Source organism: Gigantopelta aegis, chromosome 11 (genome assembly GCF_016097555.1).
Source record: "Gigantopelta aegis isolate Gae_Host chromosome 11, Gae_host_genome, whole genome shotgun sequence".
In the NCBI taxonomy this organism is placed as follows: domain Eukaryota; kingdom Metazoa; phylum Mollusca; class Gastropoda; order Neomphalida; family Peltospiridae; genus Gigantopelta; species Gigantopelta aegis.
The window spans coordinates 5,095,929-5,118,285 of record NC_054709.1 but is presented as its reverse complement, the minus strand read 5'-3'; the positions used below and the strand labels follow the sequence as shown (position 1 = coordinate 5,118,285).

Sequence of the window (22,357 nt, the reverse complement as noted above, 5' to 3'; positions counted from 1 at the left end):
ATGCTGTACCACTGAGCTACGCCCCCCCCCCCAACACAGGCGTGGTCTAGCTCAGTCGTTACCTATAGGGCGCTCGCCTCAAGTGACTGAGTCAAAGGATCGAACCACCTCGATGGATCAATTATCTGATTGTGTTTTTGTTTTGTCATTCCATTCAGTGCCCAACGACTGGTAATCAAGGGACGTGGTATGTGATGTCCTGTCTGCTGCTAATAAAACTATATGTAGCGGGTTTTCCCCAAAAAACTACGTATGAACTCTTTAAGGTAGGTAACTAGTTTCACATGCTCATATACTACTAGTGTTTCGAATACGCCCATCCCGAGTCCGGCCTCAGATAAGATCGCGGGCCTGACTCGGGACAGGAAATTCCTACATACTAAAGATAATTTTGAAATTTAAATTATTAGTCAAAAATAAAATAAAAGGGAAAATGGGAGTTTAATATTTTTGACTGCTCCTTAATTTTTTTTATTATATTAAACTAATTTAAAAGACCAACTATTTAATACTGAATAGCCGATGATTAATTAATCAATGAGCTTTAGTTGTAAAGCGTTTTAGTTAAAAAAAAAAAGGACGTTTAAATTATTTTAAACCTGGTTTACGAGAATATGTGAGGAAAAGAATATTGCATTCGTGTCCGTTTATCTTACAACTCGTTTAAAAACTCTCATTTCGCGTGTTACATACGTAACAACTCGTAATATAAATGGTATCTAATGCTAGGACTCAGACTACCAACCGTCATCACAAAGTTGGCCAACGTTTTGCTGTAACGACTTGTACCACTGTCCAATTGCTAGTCTGAGCGCTCTTACAACTCGATTCTCGTCGTATAACCCATTAGTTGTTAATCTGAGCGCACCCGCCGTAAGTTAGGAGTTGGAGAAATTGCAACGCAATGGGCGAGTTGGCCAACTTCGTCGTGGCAGTTGACAGTCAAATCCTAGCATATAGTATTCTCTAGCATAAGAAAAACTGTATAGGCGTATATAAAAAACAACAATGTTTTCGTTTAAAAACAAGAGTTGTTCATTGTACACAAGATGTAAACGAGAACCACTGTTGTTGTTGTTGTTGTTGATGATGATGAAGAACTCAGCGCTGCTGCTGTGGATGTTGAGATGTCGGCGACGAGGTTGACCACGTCAGACCAACTACCGTTGTGTGGTCTGGGTCCCACTCCTATAATACCGCACATCACCTGGTATAGGTTTACATTGTTCAACTTATCAACCTTCACATTTGTCCGAAAATCTTTAAAAAAAATTTAAAAAAAGTTTAATAAATTATAAATAATAAACCAAACCAACGCAAAAGTGGATATCCCAATAACTTACAAAATTACAAACAAACTTTAAAAAAAATAGTTTTCACTAAAACCACCTTATAATTAAATTTATATAAAGTATTTAAAATATTCCACATTTATCAGTGTAGAAACTAACATCATCAGGAAAATAAACCGGCAAACACCAACATTACGAACAGACAATCACTATGGTAACGAGAGCTACGTAATAATAATAGACATAATATATATTAAATATTAAACCATAACACAACAAGCAACTAACAAATACAAACAGAATCAAGAAAATAATATTCTGTGTGGCAACGACAGCTATAATAAAACAGTGGTGTAGGAAGAGAGAGAGAGAGAGACAGAGACAGAGAGACAGAGAGAGAGAGAGAGAGAGAGAGAGAGAGAGAGAGAGAGAGAGAGAGAGAGAGAGAGAGAGACAGACAGACAGACAGACAGAGAGAGACAGACATAGAGAGAGACATACACAGAGACAGAGAGACAGAGACAGAGAGATACATGTTTATATTTTGAAACACTTTGATCCTATATTTTTGAATAGGTGTAACGATGTGGTATAAGGCACACAAACAAAACCGTTCAAATAAATTGAAATGTTTAAAAATAAGGAGAAGTTTAATGACAAGACTTTAACGCGCACAAAAATCAAATCGTACGGTGTACGCTTTATTTTGTTGAATAGCAACGAAATAAGTAAATATTCACCACAAATGAAAGAAAGAAATGTTTTATTTAACGACGCACTCAACACATTTTATTTACGGTTATATGGCGTCAGACATATGGTTAAGGACCACACAGATTTTGAGAGGAAACCCGCTGTCGCCACTACACGGGCTACTCTTCCGATTAGCAGCAACGGATCTTTTATTTACGCTTCCCACAGGCAGGATAGCACAAACCATGGCCTTTGTTGAACCAGTTATGGATCACTGGTCGGTGCAAGTGGTTTACGCCTACCCATTGCGCCTTGGCGGAGCACTCACTAAGGGTTTGGAGTCGGTATCTGGATTAAAAATCCCATGCCTCGACTGGGATCCGAACCCAGTACCTACCAGCCTGTAGACCGATGGCCTGCCACGACGCCACCGAGGCCGGTCACCACCCCAAATGAATACTGGTGTAAACCTTTGATCCGCGTATTAGACCAACCTCTGTGACGTCAGTTAAAGTATCTGGGTATAAAATGCGGATCATGTATACGGTAATCTCCTGACCTGAACGGAGGAGCCGGCAAAAGTCGACACCTGTGCCCATAACAGGCGTGTTCTACAACAGCTTGTTCTGAATGTGCACGTTAAAACGTATGGCCTGACCTGACCTGACAGTAGACTGCACATTTGATACAAATACCTTACTTACCCGGGCCCATTGCCACAAACAAGCCGGCCATGTCGCTTTCTGTAACGTCAAAGCCGTGTTCTCCTCGCATAGCACCAGTGTTGTCATAGTAATAGAATCCAAACGATGGCTAAATGGAGAAGAAAGCAATAGTTTAATGATACCATGGATCATAGTCCCAGTGTCGTCATAGTACTATGATCCAAACGATGACTAAACGAAGAAGAAAGCAAGTGTAATGATACCATGGTTCATAGCCCCGGTGTCGTAATAGTAACAGAATCCGAACGATGGCTAAACGAAGAAGAAAGCAATAGTTTAATGATACCATGGTTCATAGTCCCGGTGTCGTAATAGTAACAGAATCCGAACGATGGCTAAACGAAGAAGAAAGCAATAGTTTAATGATACCATGGTTCATAGTCCCAGTGTCGTCATAGTAATAGAATCCAAACGATGGCTAAACGAAGAAGAAAGCAATAGTTTAATGATACCATGGTTCATAGCCCCGGTGTCGTAATAGTAATATAATGCAAACGATGGCTAAATGGAGAAGAAAGCAATAGTTTAATGATACCATGGTTCATAGCCCCGGTGTCGTCATAGTAACAGAATCCGAACGATGGCTAAACGAAGAAGAAAGCAATAGTTTAATGATACCATGGTTCATAGTCCCAGTGTCGTCATAGTAACAGAATCCGAACGATGGCTAAACGAAGAAGAAAGCAATAGTTTAATGATACCATGGTTCATAGTCCCAGTGTCGTCATAGTAACAGAATCCGAACGATGGCTAAACGAAGAAGAAAGCAATAGTTTAATGATACCATGGTTCATAGTCCCAGTGTCGTCATAGTAATATAATGCAAACGATGGCTAAATGGAGAAGAAAGCAATAGTTTAATGATACCATGGATCATAGTCCCAGTGTCGTCATAGTAATATAATGCAAACGATGGCTAAATGGAGAAGAAAGCAATAGTTTAATGATACCATGGATAATAGTCCCAGTGTCGTCATAGTAACAGAATCCAAACGATGGCTAAATGGAGAAGAAAGCAATAGTTTAATGATACCATGGTTCATAGTCCCAGTGTCGTCATAGTAATAGAATCCAGACGATGACTAAATGAAGAAGAAAGCAATAGTTTAATGATACCATGGTTCATAGTCCCAGTGTCGTCATAGTAATAGAATCCAAACGATGGCTAAACGAAGAAGAAAGCAATAGTTTAATGATACCATGGTTCATAGTCCCAGTGTCGTCATAGTAATATAATGCAAACGATGGCTAAATGGAGAAGAAAGCAATAGTTTAATGATACCATGGATCATAGTCCCAGTGTCGTCATAGTAATAGAATCCAAACGATGACTAAATGAAGAAGAAAGCAATAGTTTAATGATACCATGGATCATAGTCCCAGTGTCGTCATAGTAATAGAATCCAAACGATGGCTAAATGGAGAAGAAAGCAATAGTTTAATGATACCATGGATCATAGTCCCAGTGTCGTCATAGTGATATAATCCAAATGATGAATAAACGAAGAAGAAAGCAATAATTTAATGAGACCATGGTTCATAGTCCCAGTGTCGTCATAGTAATATAATCCTAACGATGGCTAGACGGACAAGAAAGCAATAGTTTAATGATACCATGGTTCACAGCCCCAGTGTGGTCATAGTAATAGAATCCAAACGATGACTAAACGAAGAAGAAAGCGAGACGCCAATAGTCCATCGCAATTACCACTTGAAAACATTTACCAAGCTGTCTGGCGGAGGACAGATGGATATATATGCCAAATTTTAATAAATATAAACACTTTTCAAATGTAACTTGACTTAAATGTGATTTGACTTCTGAATTTCTGAACCAAAAAGCCAGCCAAGCCATCAAAATAACCACGAACTATGTTACTACGTCCAATAATTGACCTCAAACGTCCATCATTTGAAAATAATTAATAAATGTACCTTTAAAAACACCAGTATGCGCATGTTTTTGTTTCCTTATGTATTATATATATATATATATATATATATATATATATATATATACTGTAAACCGTATTAATATTGCGACGTGTTATTTTTCGCGAATGTATACCTTAGCTCATGTTCGCGACGTGTAAATTTGGCGAACGACCGTTGACAGCTCCCAAAAAAAGTGGATAAAGACAGCTCACTGTAATTGTTATAAAGTTACTGTTTGAAATAAAGCGGAAGCGTGAAGTTTTTACCACATGGTGGAGAAAGGCTGGACTAATTTAATTACTAGTACACGTATCTGTTAGCAATTCAAAACATTCTTAAGTAAACGAACATTAGTATTCACACGCTCAAGATTTATGTTTATGAGTTGGCGAAATGGAACAACTACTAGTAATTATTTCTGAATATTTTTGTTTCTGATCAGTGTTAGTTACCAGTTATTAACTTATTTGTATTACCTTTTGTAAAATGAATATTCTAATACAACTTTCAATGAATTGAATTATGACTGTATTTTGTTTGTGTTTTTCTTTATGGTTTACTAGAAAATCGAGACATCACTTTAAGCACACTTCAAACTGGAAAATAGTGCGTGCGTATTAATTTCGCGACATAAGGTTGGACGCGAACGACGCGAAATTTATACGCACGCATTTTTGTTCACGGTTTACAGTATATATATATATATATACAGTCGAACTTCGTTAACTCGAAGTTGAAGGGGACGACGAAATAGTTCGAGTTTCAGGGAGTTCGAGTTTTCAAAATTCGTACAGCAGACCCCAAAGTGAAACTGCATTGTAGTATTATCATTTCGTTGATATCGGAAGACACGTTTGCTGCTCCATCCCTGTCCCCAACACATTCTTCTGTGTATATGATAAAACTAAGTAAATATTAACAGAAACGAGATAAATCCGATCAATTTGACGTACATCTCTATGTACTTTTATTGTATTTATTAATAAATTAAAATACTGAATGTCGATTAGCACTAAGTATGTTGGCTATCCCCCCTCTCACCCCCCCCCCCCTCCCCCCCCCCCCCCCCCCCCCCCCCCCCCCCCCCCCATTTCTGGGCCCTTCACCAGATTGCTTGGATGACAAGAAAGCGTGACTATTAACCGATCTGGCTATCCCCCCGTTGCCGGGTCCTTCCCCAGATTGTTCGATCTCTGATGTATCAGTTTCTAACATAACTAAATGACTAGACAGACAGACAACTCATTTTACGTGCCCCTATCCACGAAGGTTCAGGCACGCCCACCACGGATTAAGCCTCTGACTTCGCCAGTGACTAACTTCGGAGCAGGGGGGTTAAATGACTAGTAATGAATCATTTTGAATTCACACTTAAATAGCAAATAACAAATTTGACATGATTCACTCGTTTAAGAGAAAAAACAAACAGCGTTAATTGTTATTACAACAGTTCTTTGAAGATTACAAGACTATCCGTACTTTGTGTAATGAGGCCCGCTGCCGTGTACAAACACCGACAACCAAATGCAGGCATGTAGGATCATTTCGTTCCGTATAGTCGGCGATCTATTATTCTGTAATTACCGAGTGTATCATCGATAGCCGAGACCACCAGGTCGGGGCACTCACGATTGGCTTGGGTGACAGCATTCATTTTTCTTTAAAGTATTACCGGTACAGTTAAAAGGTGAGTCACTCCAACAAACTTCGAGTTTTGGAAGTGCAATATCCCTTAATTGTTATGGGGGGACAAAAAATTACTTTGAGAGCTAGAGTTTTTTTCGAATGTTCGAAGTTTGAGTGTTCGAGTCTGTTATTATTAGTTTTGTATAGCATTTCCGCCGGGACCCCGTTTTCACTTCGAGAGATCGACGTTTTTGAAGATCGAAGTTTGAGTTTATCGAAGTCGACTGTATATATAATATAGAGTTATATATCTATATATATATATATATATATATATATATTATATATACATGTATATTTGTGTGTAAATACTAACTCACTGTATACCCAAGCCACATGGATATATATCGTGATCTGTAAATGTGGCAATTCATGATATAAATATTTAAAAAATAAAATAAGTTATCTTACCATAATATTTACCAGTTAAGTTATCGAGATAACATCCCATGCATGACTACGTATCAGCCAACATATGACGTGAGCTTACCGTATCTATATACCAGCCAAGTTGAGCTACCAGCAGTATGTCGGGAATTCTGTTGTTGTGTTGAAAATGCCATTGTGGAGGGATGTCCTTTCGTAGGAACGTTTTGAAATAGGCACTAGTATTTTCCAGTGAAGCATACACCTGCAGAAAATATACATAACTGAAGACAAAGATACTATGTGGATACAATTTTACGTTATGCACTTAGAAAGTTAAACGTTTGTGTTTGGTTTATTTAACAACACCACTTGATCACATTGATGTATCGGTTATTGGATGTCAGACATTTGATGACTTTTGACATGCAGTTTTAAAGGCAACCTGCTACATTTTATGTGCACTTTACCAGACAGTACAGCAGATAACACGGCCGATTTTGTTACATCCCATCCGCTTTAAAGGATAACGTTCTTGAACATTATGTGGATATTAGCACAAAAATACATTTTAAATTCATGACACATTCATACAATATGTATAACCATTGTAAAGCAAAGATTCAAGGTTCCCCAACCTTGACATAACACCCCCGCCCACCACCAATCCCCGTCCAAACACCAAACAAAAACAAATAAATGACAAACAAACAAGAGAAAGAGAGAGAGAAAAAACAAATAACACAAAAACCACACACCCCAAAACAAAACACGCCCCCCCCCCCCCCCCAAAAAAAAAAAAAAAAACCCACAAAAAAACACAAAAAAACAACAACAACACACAAACCGACACAAACAAACGAAAAAACAAATAACTTCTTACCGTTTGTTCCTTCCCATTTTTCGGCCAGATGTAAACACTCGATCCATAGTTATTAATTATAACTTCGATATTGTCCATGTTAATTACGTCACTGATGTTGACCACCTTGGAGAGGCTGACGTCAGTCATTCCGTGGTCAGATAGAACCATCACATTGATGTCATCATCCAGATGTCTAGTTTCTATCTCACGTAACATTGTCTCGATCACCCGATCTACCTGCTTAACCATGCCCTTCACGTGGACGGAATCTGGGCCATATCTGTGGCCAAGGTCATCGATGCTCTCAAAGTAAACCACTAAAATAAACGAATGAATGGATAAATGCTTAACCAGTAACAAGACAGAGAGAGAGAGAGAGAGAGAGAGAGAGAGGAGGAGAGAGAGAGAGAGAGAGGAGAGAGAGAGAGAGAGAGAGAGAGAGAGAGAGAGAGAGAGAGAGAGAGAGAGAGAGAGAGAGAGAGAGAGAGAGAGAGAGAGAGAGAGAGAGAGAGAGAGAGAGAGAGAGAGAGAGAGAGAGAGAGAGACAGACAGACAGACAGAGAGAGACAGACAGACATACAGAGAGAGAGAGAGAGAGACAGACAGACAGACAGACACATTCTTTATTTACGTCTCACATTGTGTAAAGATTAAAACCTAAAATAACAAACAGACTGCCAGACAGACATACATATTATTTACGTCCCACATTGTGGACAGATTAAAAACAAAATGACAGACAGACAATTCTTTATTTACGTCACAACTTGTCTCACAGATTAAAAGTAAAATGACAAGCACGAATCAACCATTGTTAAGTTTTGTTGTTGTTGTTTTAACGACACCACTAGAGAACACATATTGATTAATCATCGGCTACTGGATGCCAAACATTAGGTGACTTTTGACACGCAGTCTTAGAGGAAACAGTCTATGTTATGTTCCCCATAATAAGCGAGGATTCGCAGGGATCGAAATAGCGGTCTGCGAAAAAAAAAAATTCAATAGAGAAATGTTTATCTCATAGGATTATCTCATCTGTTATTTAACTGTTAATTCTGTTATAGTTTTATGTCATAATGCCTAAAAGAGGTTATGTAATACGCGCATATACTATTATATGTACGGTATGAATTATCATACCAATGTAACGGGCGCATATACTATTTTATGTACGGTATGAATTATCATACCATTGTAACGGGCGCATATACTGTTGTGCACGGTATGAATTATCATACCAGTGTAACAAGCGCATATACTATTATATGTACGGTATGAATTATCACACCAGTGTAACGGGCGCATATACTATTATATGTACGGTATGAATTATCACACCAGTGTAACCTATTATATGTACGGCATGAATTATCATACCAGTGTAACGGGCGCATATACTATTATATGTACGGTGTGAATTATCATACCAGTGTAACGGGCGCATATACTAGTATATGTACGGTATGAATTATCACACCAGTGTAACCTATTATATGTACGGCATGAACTATCATACCAATGTAACGGGCGCATAAACTAGTATACGTACGGCATGAATTATCATACCAGTGTAACGGGCGCATATACTATTATATGTACGGCATGAATTATCATACCAATGTAACAGGCGCATATACTATTATACGTACGGCATAAATTATAATAACAATGTAACAGGCACATATACTATTATATGTACGGCATGAATTATAATAACAATGTAACAGGCGCATATACTATTATATGTACGGTATGAATTATCATACCAATGTAACAGGCGCATATACTATTATATGTACGGCATAAATTATCATACCAGTGTAACAGGCGCATATACTATTATATGTACGGTATGTATTATCATACCAATGTAACAGGCGCATATACTACTATATGTACGGCATAAATTATCATACCAGTGTAACAGGCGCATATACTATTATATGTACGGTATGTATTATCATACCAATGTAACAGGCGCATATACTATTATATGTACGGTATGTATTACCATACCAGTGTAACAGGCGCATATACTATTATATGTACGGTATGAATTATCGCACATGGTACGGGTGTGAGAATGCACGAGATTCTGGCGGATATATTGACAGGGTGTGAACAAGGTGAGAGGAGGTGGGAAGTTAGCAGAGAATCATATGGCTGGTTAGATAGGAGAGAGCGAGAGTAAGCAGTGGAGGATACAGAAAATCCATGGGGGGGGGGGGGGGGCAGTGACATGAGGTGGAATGCCAAGAGAACTTTGGGGAGGTTTTGAGGGAGATCGTAAAACAAATGAAAATTAATATATAATAAAATTATAACTATCGCAAAATTTAGGGGAGAGGCGGGCCCCTGATCAACCCCCTAGATCCGCCTCTGATAAGGAAAGGCAGGTAGAATAGCAGATGTTACAGTTATAATTGATTGTTCCCACACTATATCAAACCTTCACCTAATCCCGTGCTCTCTTTTTTATTCTGTAGTCCATTTGTTTCTTTTCTTAGCAGGGCAAATTTCGTTTGGCCTGTTATTTTAGAAAACAGTAACAACAGTTCATTTCTATTTACTGGTTCAAGCCATGCATTGTTAATGTACCTCTCACAGGCAGGGTGGATTCATAGCTCAGTGGTACAGCGCTCGCCTGATGCGCGATAGATCTAGGATCGATCCCCGCCGGTGGGCCTATTCGGCTATTTCTCGTTCTAGCCAGTGCTTTACAAATGGTGTAACAAAGGCCGTGGTATGTACTGTCCTGTCTGTGGGATGGTGCATATAAAATATCCACTGCTGCTAATCGAAAAGAGTAACTCATGAAATGGTTTCCTCTCTCAGTATCTGTGTGGTCCTTAACCATATGTCCGACGCCATATAACCGAAAATAAAATGTGTTGAGTGCGTCGTTAAATAAAACATGTCCTTCCTTATTTCCTTCTCACATGCAGGACAGCACATACCACGGCATTTGATATGGCACGTAAAGAAAGCCCAGTCATAAAATGGATCTAGTGACGTCAGAAGGTAATGACGCTTACCAGAGAGATCTGCCGAGTTGTTGCCAAAGAGATCAAGACTTCGCTCTATTGCAGACCGGAATTGACCAATCGTTGTCGTTTTACCCGGATGTGGTTCACAGAACGTGGGAGTGACATCACTAAAGGTGACGTCGCAGCCGTTCCAGTAAAACATATACACGTGTTTACCCTGTTAACAAAAGTAAATGATTAAATGAGCAAGCACACATATATAGATATACCACACACACACACACACACACACACACACACACAGACTCACACACAGACTCACAGACACACACACATACACACACATACACACACAGACACACACACACACACACACATACACACACACACAGGCACACACACATACACACACACACACACATTAATACATCAATACCTGTTTAGTAGCTGTAATCCACAGAGGCTCGGCGCCGTTGAAGATGCGACGTCGGTCCGCCGCCGTCAACTTCCTGTCCCACGCCGACAACGTCGTGGCTGTCGTGACGTCATATACGCTGTTACCCACAACACCGTGCGATTCCGCGTACAGTCCTGATAATACACAAAAAACTAGATCATAATCTATATCTATCTATCTATCTATCTATATATATATCTATATATATATCTAGATATATATATATATATATATATATATATATATATATATATATATATATATATGTATGTATGTGCGTGTGTGCGTGTGTGCGTGTGTGTGTGTACATCGTGAAAACATGCAATTTGGAAACGTTAGCAGCATTTGTCTGTTATAATGAAAGAAAGAAAGAAGTGTTTTATTTAACGACGCACTCAACACATTTTATTTACGGTTATATGGCTTCAGACATATGGTTAAGGACCACACAGATATGTTTAGAGGAAACCCGCTGTCGCCACATAGGCTACTCTTTTACGACAGGCAGAAAGGGATCTTTTATTTGCGCTTCCCACAGACAGGGTAGCACAAACCATGGCCTTTGTTGAACCAGTTATGGATCACTGGTCGGTGCAAGTGGTTTACACCTACCCATTGAGCCTTGCGGAGCACTCACTCAGGGTTTGGAGTCGGTATCTGGATTAAAAATTCCATGCCTCGACTGGGATCAGAACCCAGTACCTACCAGCCTGTAGACCGATGGCATGCCACGACGCCACCGAGGCCGGTCTGTTATAATGAATTCTACTAGTAGAATGCAGGATATAGCATTTCAGAACATCTAGTTTCCAATTTTTCTCGGGAAGCATATAGCCAAAAAATTTATTTATTTAATTTTTAACCATTATTCTCCATGTCAGTGTGAATAAATGTTGTTAAGCAGATTCTGACATTTCCGTTTAATTCGGGAAAAAGCCCCCCCCCCCCCGCCACCCCACCCCCACCCCAGTCCATAAAGAAATGAGAATCCGTACGCCTATAACGAAAACAAGTATAAATCTATGAATATATAAACACTACCTGTCATTATTGTGAAGTGATTTGGCGCAGACACCGACGGAAACGCGGGAATCAACTTTCTCGACATTACCCCCTTCTGAAAAATGTGGTTTAACCCAGGCAGCTCGGTCCCAGTGTGGTCCCAGTAGTCCCAGCGGAATCCATCCAGAAGTAGGACAAGTAACTTATTCCCCGTGGTTCTCTGCACAGCGAACAACAAAATTAGAATTTCCAGCGCTGCTAGATAGTGGGCTGCCATTTTTGGACAATCTTTCGTGTGCTGTTTCGTTCCCGATAAGTAGGTGACCCACTGGTATACATTTTCCTGGCAACGTAACAATAATGGCCGTCTATTCGGAATGCAAATATTGAGTCGGCGCGGGAATTTTTTTTTGTCAAACTAGACTTGCCCCGATTTACTTTTCTTTCCGTAATGCCATTTTCTACACACAGTATACTCTAGAGCTATGAATGATCAACGTGTTTGTTCACGGTCATATTCTCTATGATAACTATCGGGAAGGGTTGCACGACGTCACATGTCAGCAGGATAGAGGAAAGGTCAGCGGACTTTATGCACTAATGCAAGTGTTGATTAGTACATTAATTAAGCTAAAAAATATTACTATTTTAATCGAGTAACAACAGCGACTCAATAGCATGGGACGTCACTCTGCAATACATAGTCGAAATAGCGTGCACGCGATGCAGTCCCTTGCGTCAGGAACGTATTGTGTAGCAGGAAGAGTTATTAATTATAAGTACCAACTAATCGTAACATAACAGACTGAGGCAAAAACCAAAACAATGCATACACATTTATTACTTGTACCTTATTATTGCTTCATATAAAAGTGTCATAAACGGGCTAACCAGCCGACCCATGGTGTACCACGGTGTCGAGATTCCCAGTAGTTTCAACGCCTACTGTGGAAAGGCAAAATGGAAGCCCCTACATTATCCAAGCCTTTATGCACCCTCCCCGCTGTATTCACCCAAAGCGTAGATCGTCCTCCGAACTGCGGGATGGAGACGGCCCAAAAGTTACTTGAATGTAGTCCAGCGCACTCCTTACACGTTTCCATACTTGATAATTCAAATAATGGCCTGCAGCCTCATAGCACGTCAGGCCCAAGGCAAGGACGAGGGTAAATACACCTCCAAACTTCCTACAACTCTCCCCTGACCACCACTGAACATTATTGTCTTCACCTCCACAAAACCCAACAGAAATTAGCTGGATTTTGAAAATATTTAAAACTTTATCGTTTAATCCTTCCCTCACCTTAGATAGAAGCATGGTCTTTCTTTTAATACCTCCCCCCCCCCCCCCCCACACACCCCCACACCCCCAATTAGTTAGGAGAAGACTTGTCCAGTATCTACAATTTTAAATACTTTTTAACCCCTCCTTAATAGTAGTTAGGAGAGAATGCTCTTTGCCTATAGTTGCAAGATATTTTTCAATCCCTCCCTTAGATCGGCAAAGAAAAAAAAGATGCCCTTTTCCGACAGGTGAGTTCCATCACACCTAAAATATTCTGCATCCTGAACAGAAATACTCACATGGGCGGTGACATGGCCACTGATACTGGACATAAACGTTTTGACAGCCGAGTTGACTCGTTTACGTTTTTTGTCTATTGCCGGCCCTGAACCCAATGGGGCATCTCTGTGGCAATATCTCTGACCAAATCGGTACAACATCTTTTAACACTGCTTTAAAACGCAGTAGAATACTCTGAATGTCATTGATAAGTTGTAGACCTGTCATTTCGGAGGTGGTTAGGCCATTGGATCCACAGTGAGTTATCAAGTAATCTTGGCCGGGTAAGATTTAAGTTGCTAGTCTATAACGCCGGCTAGCTTGTTACGTGACAAACCTCTAGTGCCTACCCATTTCAACACAGCTCCAATGGATTGTAAGCCCAGGTCAACTCCTACCTGACTTCTTTTTGCCGATAAACTGCCCCACCATCCTATAGAAGACCCTACCAGCCAGACTGATTTTTGACCTTGTGTGCCTGAAAAAACTTTGTTAATATATTGTAAATGAGCTTGTGATTTCCATCTGCTTAATTACACAATCTTTTGATCTGGAATGCCTCGAGCGGCAAGTTCAGTAGCACCTCCTATCCTGAAGCTATGTGACCTAGTTATATTAAGGAATTTCATCAACCTTTTTAATACAGCACATAACTGGTAACGGGTGAGGGGCGAATGGTTTAAGTGAACAAACAAATTATTATCTGCACAGTGTGAACGCAAAGCCACATATCTTGTGAGTAACAAAACTGGACAGTACAATTCTCCATTACCTTGTATCACTATCGTGTACGAATGACCTTGCTGGTCAGTTTTTATCATCTTACTGTTAACATGATAGAGTTGTCACTTAATACTAAATCCCCCACCTGAATTTGCTTTTGACTGTCTGCTTGAGTTTTATGTTTTGCATTTACCATAGTTTGACACCCAATAGCCGATGTATTTTTCGTGCTGGGGCGTCGTTAAACATTCATTCATTCATTCAGTCTGCTTGAGAGCGAGCCTGGGTAATCTCCCTTACTCTTAAACAAAGCTATAAAAGGCTAATGAAAAGGCTGCTGCAAACATGGATGCTTCATAATTTGAGAAACAGATATGTAAGAGATGTAAAATCATTTCAGACAAAGATTGGCAGAGCAATATGTTTCCTAATATCCCGGTTACACCCCGTCTGAACCCGATGCAAACCCTCAATTATTTTCGTAATAAAAAATGATTTTGTTGTATCCCCCAACCGTCTTATTTTATGTTCATATGAAATGGCTGAAATATAGGCAGCCACTGATGATATTGACAACTGGGATGTAGCTAAATATGCAACAAAATTTAAAAGATCTTGCACCGGCACAGGCCACCTTTCTGGCCAAATGTTCCAAAATTTCCCCCATAAACTCGATTTCCCATGACATAAGTGCTGCCACCACTGAAAATAACTCAAGAAAAGTCATGTCACGCGTTAACTCAGATTATAACCCAAGTGGCAGGCCACTTACCCTGTATCCATCTGTCAGCAAAAAAGGTCACCAAAATCGCCCATTTGGCCATCTGCACTATCTGTATACAATTCAAGACTCACACTGGATGACTAGAAGTGTGATGGGAAGACGGTCACTCCATTGTAAGAAGATAGAAATTCCAACCAAACTAATAGGTCAGCTTTGATAGATTGATTCACCCGAATTTCACCGTAAGGACGCGTAATGCCAATAGCTGCATTGTAAAGCCAATCAATGACTGAAATTGCTGCCAGTGCGATCTTTTTCGATTTTAAAATATCATTGATTTTTTGTAGCCTACAATTTCTTTAAATTTGTCTTGTGAAAGTTCCATGAATATTTTCTCTGTATCACGACTGATGCCAGGAACACCAATCTTTTGGATGGGCCACATGTTTTTTCACCATGCGACTGGAACACCTAGCTTTTTACAGATGTCCTCAAAAACCTGCAATGAATGACCGGCAAAAGCAGTATTAGGGCTGTCAATAAACAAAACAAAAATTATCCAAATAGTGTATGATTCCCTGGTGGTGACTTTAATGTTTAACACACCATTGTAGAAATATTGCAAACTTGTTCCAGATGGCACAACTAATTGAGACTCCCATTGGAAGCATTTTATCAAAATAGTACATATTTTGAAACTTAAAACCAATTAATTCAAAGTCACACGGAGCTATCGGTAGCAGTCTAAACGCTGACGTGATGTCCATTTTACTTAACCAGGACCCTGAGCCGTGTTACTGTATCAATTTTGCAGCATCATCTATCGATGCATACTGAACTTGACAAAGCTCTTTATCAATGCAATCATTAATTGAATAATGCTCAGGGTAAGACAGATGGTGAACTGATCTAAAATGCCTGTCTTTTTGGGGAATTAAACCTACTGGTGGCACTTGCAATGCTAGAAATGATTTATGTTTAAAAGATCCGGCTACTCTACCTGCCGCTAGCTCTTTAAAAATGTTCTGTTCCAAAACCTTAGGCATTTCACTGATACTTTTTTAATTTTTTGACTCCCTAGTAAGTCGCGGGCCAGTATAATGTAATTAAAAACTTTTAGTGAGCCCTGTCACCAGTTGCGATGCCAACTGTTGGTCTTGAAAATTATGTGTAAGCATCCCCGATGCCTGTACACAAATGGGTGACTGACCCAATGAATGTTTATATTTAATATCTGGTTCCGGACCTGCACTCGACTCGCCTGTGACGACCTGCACACTGCTGGCAAGTATAGTTGAACCTGTAATTTGGCCAGGAAGGGCAATTAGTGCCATTTTTGAAATATGAGCATGTCCTGGCGTCATGGCTGCCAGCCTAACATCATTCATGTACTTTAGGAGTTCCTGGCTCTAGGTTGGACATTTGCTTTCAAATATACACTTATGAATATTATGAAAGCAGATGCCCATTGTTCGATCGAACATTTGGTAGTTATTTTGGGTTTCTATAATATACATAACTGGCCATTTTTCATGGCGGGGGCCCTCAAATTCGATAACGGAAGCCCCCATTTCTCCTTCTGATTTTAATAGCGTAATCATGTCAATAAATGCCCCGTCCCATATCTTATCTTTAATTTTGATGGGTACATTTGCACCTACCGCGTCAAAAATACTTGGCTTCCTGATCCCTATTACCTCACCTGAGTTTGGCGCATGACCCCTGACCTGGGGCGGCTGACCTACTTGAATTTCTAACGGGTCATTCAAGCCTGTCGCTCGACTTCCAGCTCGTTTCGTTTTGCCGCCACCCCGTGCCCCGGAACCTGGAGGTGCTTTTCGCTTTGGAGGCATCCAATCTAATTAAAATTAGCTCCACAATTACATGTGGATCTAACACCAGCCAGTTGGAGCTCATGTCCACCAATCAAAACCTTACTTGCAGAATCCTGCCAGTGATTTAAAAATAATTTGAAAACATTCCGAATTATCCTGATGGTATACGACATGTTTCGTGTGAATTACGAATGCCTTAAAACATGTTTTATTTTATAAAATAAATAATTTGTAATGTAAAACTGAAGACTGATTTAGTTGGGTTTTTTTTTTATAAATAAATAAATAATTTTTAATGTAAAATTGAAGACTGATAACCCACCCCGTACGTATTGGTATGGTTCGCTGTACTGCGGCCACTAAAATAGACTCGCCCGATATTTTTAGAATTTGTATGCTCCCAAATAACGTTATAAAAGGCGAAGTGTGATTGGTCAATATTTAAATTATTATTTACAGACGAAATGTTATCTGGACATTAGGGACTACGCAGTGTTGTTAGTTTTAAATCACTGGCAGGATTCTGCAAGTAAGGTTTTGATTGGTGGACATGAGCTCCAACTGGCTGGTGTTAGATCCACATGTAATTGTGAAACTAATTTTAATTAGATTGGGAGGCATCAGGTTTTAAACTTTGCCGAAGATTCTTTAGGATATTTTAATTTTTATCACAAAAGTTTGTTTTACTTTATAGCGCGCAAAATACAGAAGTGAAAAAGAAGGGTGACTACTCCTAATGATTCGTTAACAAATAATATCAGCTAGGCATTATTCTCAACTAACAAAGCCCTAGTTGGATTTAATTAAATTTGATTATCTTATACAAGATTTCAATAATCTGTATTAAATCCAGCATGTGTTTTTACAACAATATCGTGAAGTTGTTGTTGTTGTTGGTGGTGGTGGTGGTTATGATGATAATAATAAATTTAGATTAACAGAAGATTATTTTTCAATTACTACATCTTTATTTGTATGTTGAGCATACATATTTTATTTCGAGCCTGGTTGATGTTTAGCAATGTAAACAGACTTTTATGAAAACTTTACAACTGGCCATTTATCTATGAGTGAAGAAGATAACTTAAGATCTAGTTCATTTGATTTCCCCAACACATACTGATTTGTAATGCAGCATAACATTTTTATTCAAACTTCAGTAACACATTAACTGATTCTATAATTCAGTTTCACGATTCATTTTGAACATTTTCCGTTGATTCTCGCAGCTTTCATTTGAAATGCAAACGTTCTCCGATGTGATGAGTGTACTCCATCCATGTCTGTGATATTGTGGTTGATCAACTCGTCATTCAGAGACCGGATTCTTGCATCGATAGTGCGGTATTTTCGTTTTCGTGCCGAAGCTCGCCAGTGACCATCTAACTGATGTAGTTTAACTTCCACTGTAGACTGCTCACGTTTCACTAGACCTACCACCTCAGATATGTTCGGATGACTCTTCTGGGCGATTTGATTTATTTTATGGTGCCATCCTGCCAAATGGTTATTTGTTCGGTGGCTGTCATTGCCAAAGTGGTGCCACATTTCTGGAGTTCATGGCTCTTCTATCCAGGTGTTAGTGACGTTGTCCATCAGTAATGTTACCTTTTCATCCTGGGGACTGTCGGCAATTGTGTCAGCCCCAACGTCCTCAACTTTGTTCAGCGGAACCACCGGAAGGGCTGAAGCACGTCTTACCACATTTTGTACATCATCGTTTTCAATATATTCTGATGCTAGTCCTACTTGATGGCACTAAAATGAAGAATTTCGGTTAACAAACCGTCAGATACAGCGTCATGGTTCTTCCTTGGAGATTTCATCACCGTAAATCTTCGGAATTGGCGTAGTCTCCGTTTTAGCCCGGTCAATGAATTTTGCCTTGGATGCGTCTACTTTCTTAATAAATGACACCGCTGCGTGGTTGTGCTGCATCTGTTCTGCCATCTGCAACTTGTTGTCCACATTTCCAATATGTTCTGTCTCCAATCTTTTCATTTACGCGAATTTTATGCTAGTTATATTATAGATGCCTGCCGCCTCGTATTGTGTCAATATCAGTCACTCGAACCTGTTCAGCTGCTCAAATGCTACCCCGAACAGTAATGCTACACTATACACGCTTCTCATTTCGTTGGTAAAGAAAACACGGCTCACACTGCAATGCAGAACATGTAAGCCAATAATTAGTTCCTTCTACTTCCCGAGACATTCATAATTCAGCAAACTGGTACTACACAAAATAGGTTTTTCTACGTCCCGGGCTGACACCCTTTTATTGAGTGCATTGAACTAAGTTTTAAAGATGTATTGGTATACGAAATAAACAACAGGGTTACTAGATTTCATTTCATTTCAACTTTATTTTTGTATTTATATCCAATTAAGGTACAAGCACGCTGTCATGGGCACACACCTTAGCTATCTGAGCTGTCTGTCTAGGATAGTGGGTTAATTGTTAGCGTTCACTGGTTAGTGCATATAAAAGATCCCTCGTTGCTGTCGTGGGAACACACCTCAGCTATCTGGGTTGTCTGTCCAGGACAGCGGGTTAGTTGTTAGTGGTTAGTGAGAGATAAGAGGGTGTAGTGGTCTTACACCTACCCAGTGAGTCGTTAAAACTCGCTCTGGGTGGGAGCTGCTACCGGGATGCGAACCCAGTACCTACCAGCCTTATGTCTGATGGCTTAACCATGGCACCTCCGAAGCCGGTCCACAGTTAGCAGCAGTTTACTTTTATCATTCAAAAAAAAACTCTGGTGTGGTCTGTGCTAGACCTACATGCATATCTTACCTAGAGTTTGTTTTAAAGTTTGCCTTGTTTAACGGCATCACTAGAGCACAATGATTTATTAACCATTGGTCATTTGATGTCAAACATTTGGTAATTTTGACATAAATTCTTAGAGAGGAAACCCGCTTAATATTAGTAGCAAGGGATTTTTTTTAGATGCACCATCCTACAGACAGAATAGCACATGCCACGGCCTTTTATATACCAGTCGTGGTGCACTGGCTGGAACGAATATCCGACCTTTTTTGGCATGGCTTTTTATCGTCAAAATTTCGCTTCGTAGACATAATTATTATGCGACTGTATACCATGAAAGTGAGCCCTAATATTTTACAAGGTGACATCGGTTTATCTAATTGACAATGATAATTTTGGCTAGACTAACATATGATACAGTTATAAATGAGTCAACCCCCCCCCCCCCCCCCCCCCCCCCCCGGTCACACCTCCCCCTGTACAAAACCTTCTTGTCTAAACCCTTTACAGTCAGAGCTACCTCCCGGTCAAAACCCCATTCATTCATTCATTCATTCATTCATTTTCAGCTTATTTTCCTGCTTATATACCATTAAGCGTCAAGCACTCTGTCCTGGGCACATACACTTCAACTATCTGGGCTGTCTGTCCAGGACAGTGGGTTAAATGTTAGTTGTTAGTGAGAGAGATTAGGGTGAAATGGTCTTACATCTACTTACTGAGTTGTTAAAACTCGCCCTGGGTGGGAGTCTGTTCCAAGCTGCGAACCCAGTACCTTCCAACCGTATGTCCGATGGCATAAGCACGACACTAGCGATGCCGGTGTCAAAATTCGTCCAGTCAACGACCCCTTATACATATGTTTGGGGGTATTAACCGATTAGAGAAAGATATATTTTTGAAGGGCCCATTACGGATTAAAGACTAAACTATTGATGTCTCTAGTTAATGAATCATGCGCAAAAGTAATATGAGCTAATCATATGTTTACTTATCAAATATATCCGTATGTCTGGTGTTTAATGTTTACTTCTTAAGCGTACATCTTTTTTTCTTCTCACGTGGAAGGGTTTTGACCGCATGAGTTATCCATCTCTCTCTCTCTCTCTCTCTCTCTCTCTCTCTCTCTCTCTCTCTCTCTCTCTCTCTCTCTCTCTCTCTCTCTGTCTGTCTGTCTCTCTGTCTCTCCCTCTCTCTCTCTCTCTCTCTCTCTCTCTCTCTCTCTCTCTCTCTCTCTCTCTCTCTCTCTCTGTCTCTCTCTAACTCTCTCTCGCTAACTTTCTCTCTCTCTCTCTCTCTCTCTCTCTCTCTCTCTCTCTCTCTCTCTCTCTCTCTCTCTCTCTCTCTCTCTCTCTCTCTCTCTCTCTCTCTCACTCTCACTCTCTCACTCTCACTCTCACTCTCACTCTCACTCTCACTCTCACTCTCACTCTCAGTCTCAGTCTCTGTCTCTGCCTCTGGATCAAATGACCAGATCTAAAGTGCGTAAATAATTAATTAATGTGCAATATAGCCTGTGTCACGGGGATCCTATAATACCCGTAACTGAATAAAACACGATTATCCAAATATCTCTCCTAACTGTATATCTGTTAGATCTCTCTGTATCGGGCAGTCTAATACCCGAGTGGCTCGGCTCTAGGTATAATCAGAGATAAGATCTTATATATATATATATATATATATATATATATATATATATAGATATATAGATATAGATATATATATATATATATATATATATATAGCACGTTTAGTTCACTAGAAAACACAACAAAACACAATACACTTTGGAATCTGTATTAACACTACGCTGACAAATGTACTTGCCGCAGTAGTTAATTAACAACAACAAATAATAACAACCCAGAGCTAATCACTTAATTAGTTAATCACTAGGTGTCTAGTTTACACAATATTCTAATCACTTCACCGTGATACAACACACACACGTGTGATAATTGAGAAACGCTTCCAGGGGAACTTAATTTATAAAGGAATTACAACTCTATTCCTAACTGGTTAATTTTTAATTAACCCTTAACTACTCATTCAGTAACCTTGTAATACAGAATTAATACTAGTACCTATCACAATAAAGACAATAACCTACAGTTTACCTAGGTCCTCTAGGATGACTGGTTAAGCTTTAATAATTTTAGAACAGTGAAGCCTACAGTTTACTTCGTCAGTTTACCGGAAATACTGTCTAAATAATATTGGTATAATACAGTATTAAAATATTTAAAGTCACATCAATCACATCAAGGTTATACAACAGAGCAGAAAAATATATATTTACCAAGTCCAAACGGACTAACGTTCCCTGGGAGCCTTCCTTTTGTTTCTCCCCGATTAATCTAAATCCTAGCTATTTATTATAAAACCCGAATATCGCCTGGGGGAAGAAGGCGGTACCGAATACCTACAAGTGATATTTCCACAGCGACCAAGACGACATTTTTCCTTAGATGGCCAGACTTACTGTCGCCGAGTTCGCCAAAATCACGGTCGTAAAACCGCACTATCGGAGGTATTACGTAACTACTGGCCACATGGCCTCCACACCTGGTCTAAGTGTGTATTGGGAACAGCTCGACCACCGTCGCGCGGAGGTATTACGTAACAAAGTGCCCAACTAGTCTAAGTGCATATTGGGACTGCACACGGCCCTCTAAAACAATTAATATCGCCACAGGCGAAAAGAAATTAAGAGCATGTCCCGTC

The 22,357-nt window shown here is 39.7% G+C and overlaps 1 protein-coding gene across 1 annotated transcript; it reads right to left on the bottom strand.

Moving 5' to 3' along the window:
* Nucleotides 1–1,018: 1,018 nt before the first annotated feature.
* LOC121385509 (glycerophosphocholine cholinephosphodiesterase ENPP6-like) lies at nucleotides 1,019–10,757 on the bottom strand. The gene is made up of 5 exons (XM_041516213.1): nucleotides 10,601–10,757; nucleotides 7,581–7,879; nucleotides 6,822–6,962; nucleotides 2,690–2,798; nucleotides 1,019–1,260 (listed from the first exon to the last, which is right to left on the bottom strand). The coding sequence occupies exons 1-5, from the start codon at nucleotides 10,752–10,754 to the stop codon at nucleotides 1,019–1,021; spliced, it is 945 nt and encodes a 314-aa protein (XP_041372147.1). The 5' UTR covers nucleotides 10,755–10,757.
* Nucleotides 10,758–22,357: the final 11,600 nt, after the last annotated feature.

Excerpts from the sequence above, each read along its gene's own strand:
- LOC121385509 (XM_041516213.1), bottom strand. The coding sequence starts at position 10,754 with ATGTTTTACTGGAACGGCTGCGACGTCACCTTTAGTGATGTCACTCCC. Across the intron at positions 7,880-10,600 it reads CAACTCGGCAGATCTCTCTG|TGGTTTACTTTGAGAGCATC; the intron begins GTAAGCGTCATT and ends CGTTTATTTTAG. Across the intron at positions 1,261-2,689 it reads GTTTGTGGCAATGGGCCCGG|ATTTTCGGACAAATGTGAAG; the intron begins GTAAGTAAGGTA and ends TTTTTTTTAAAG.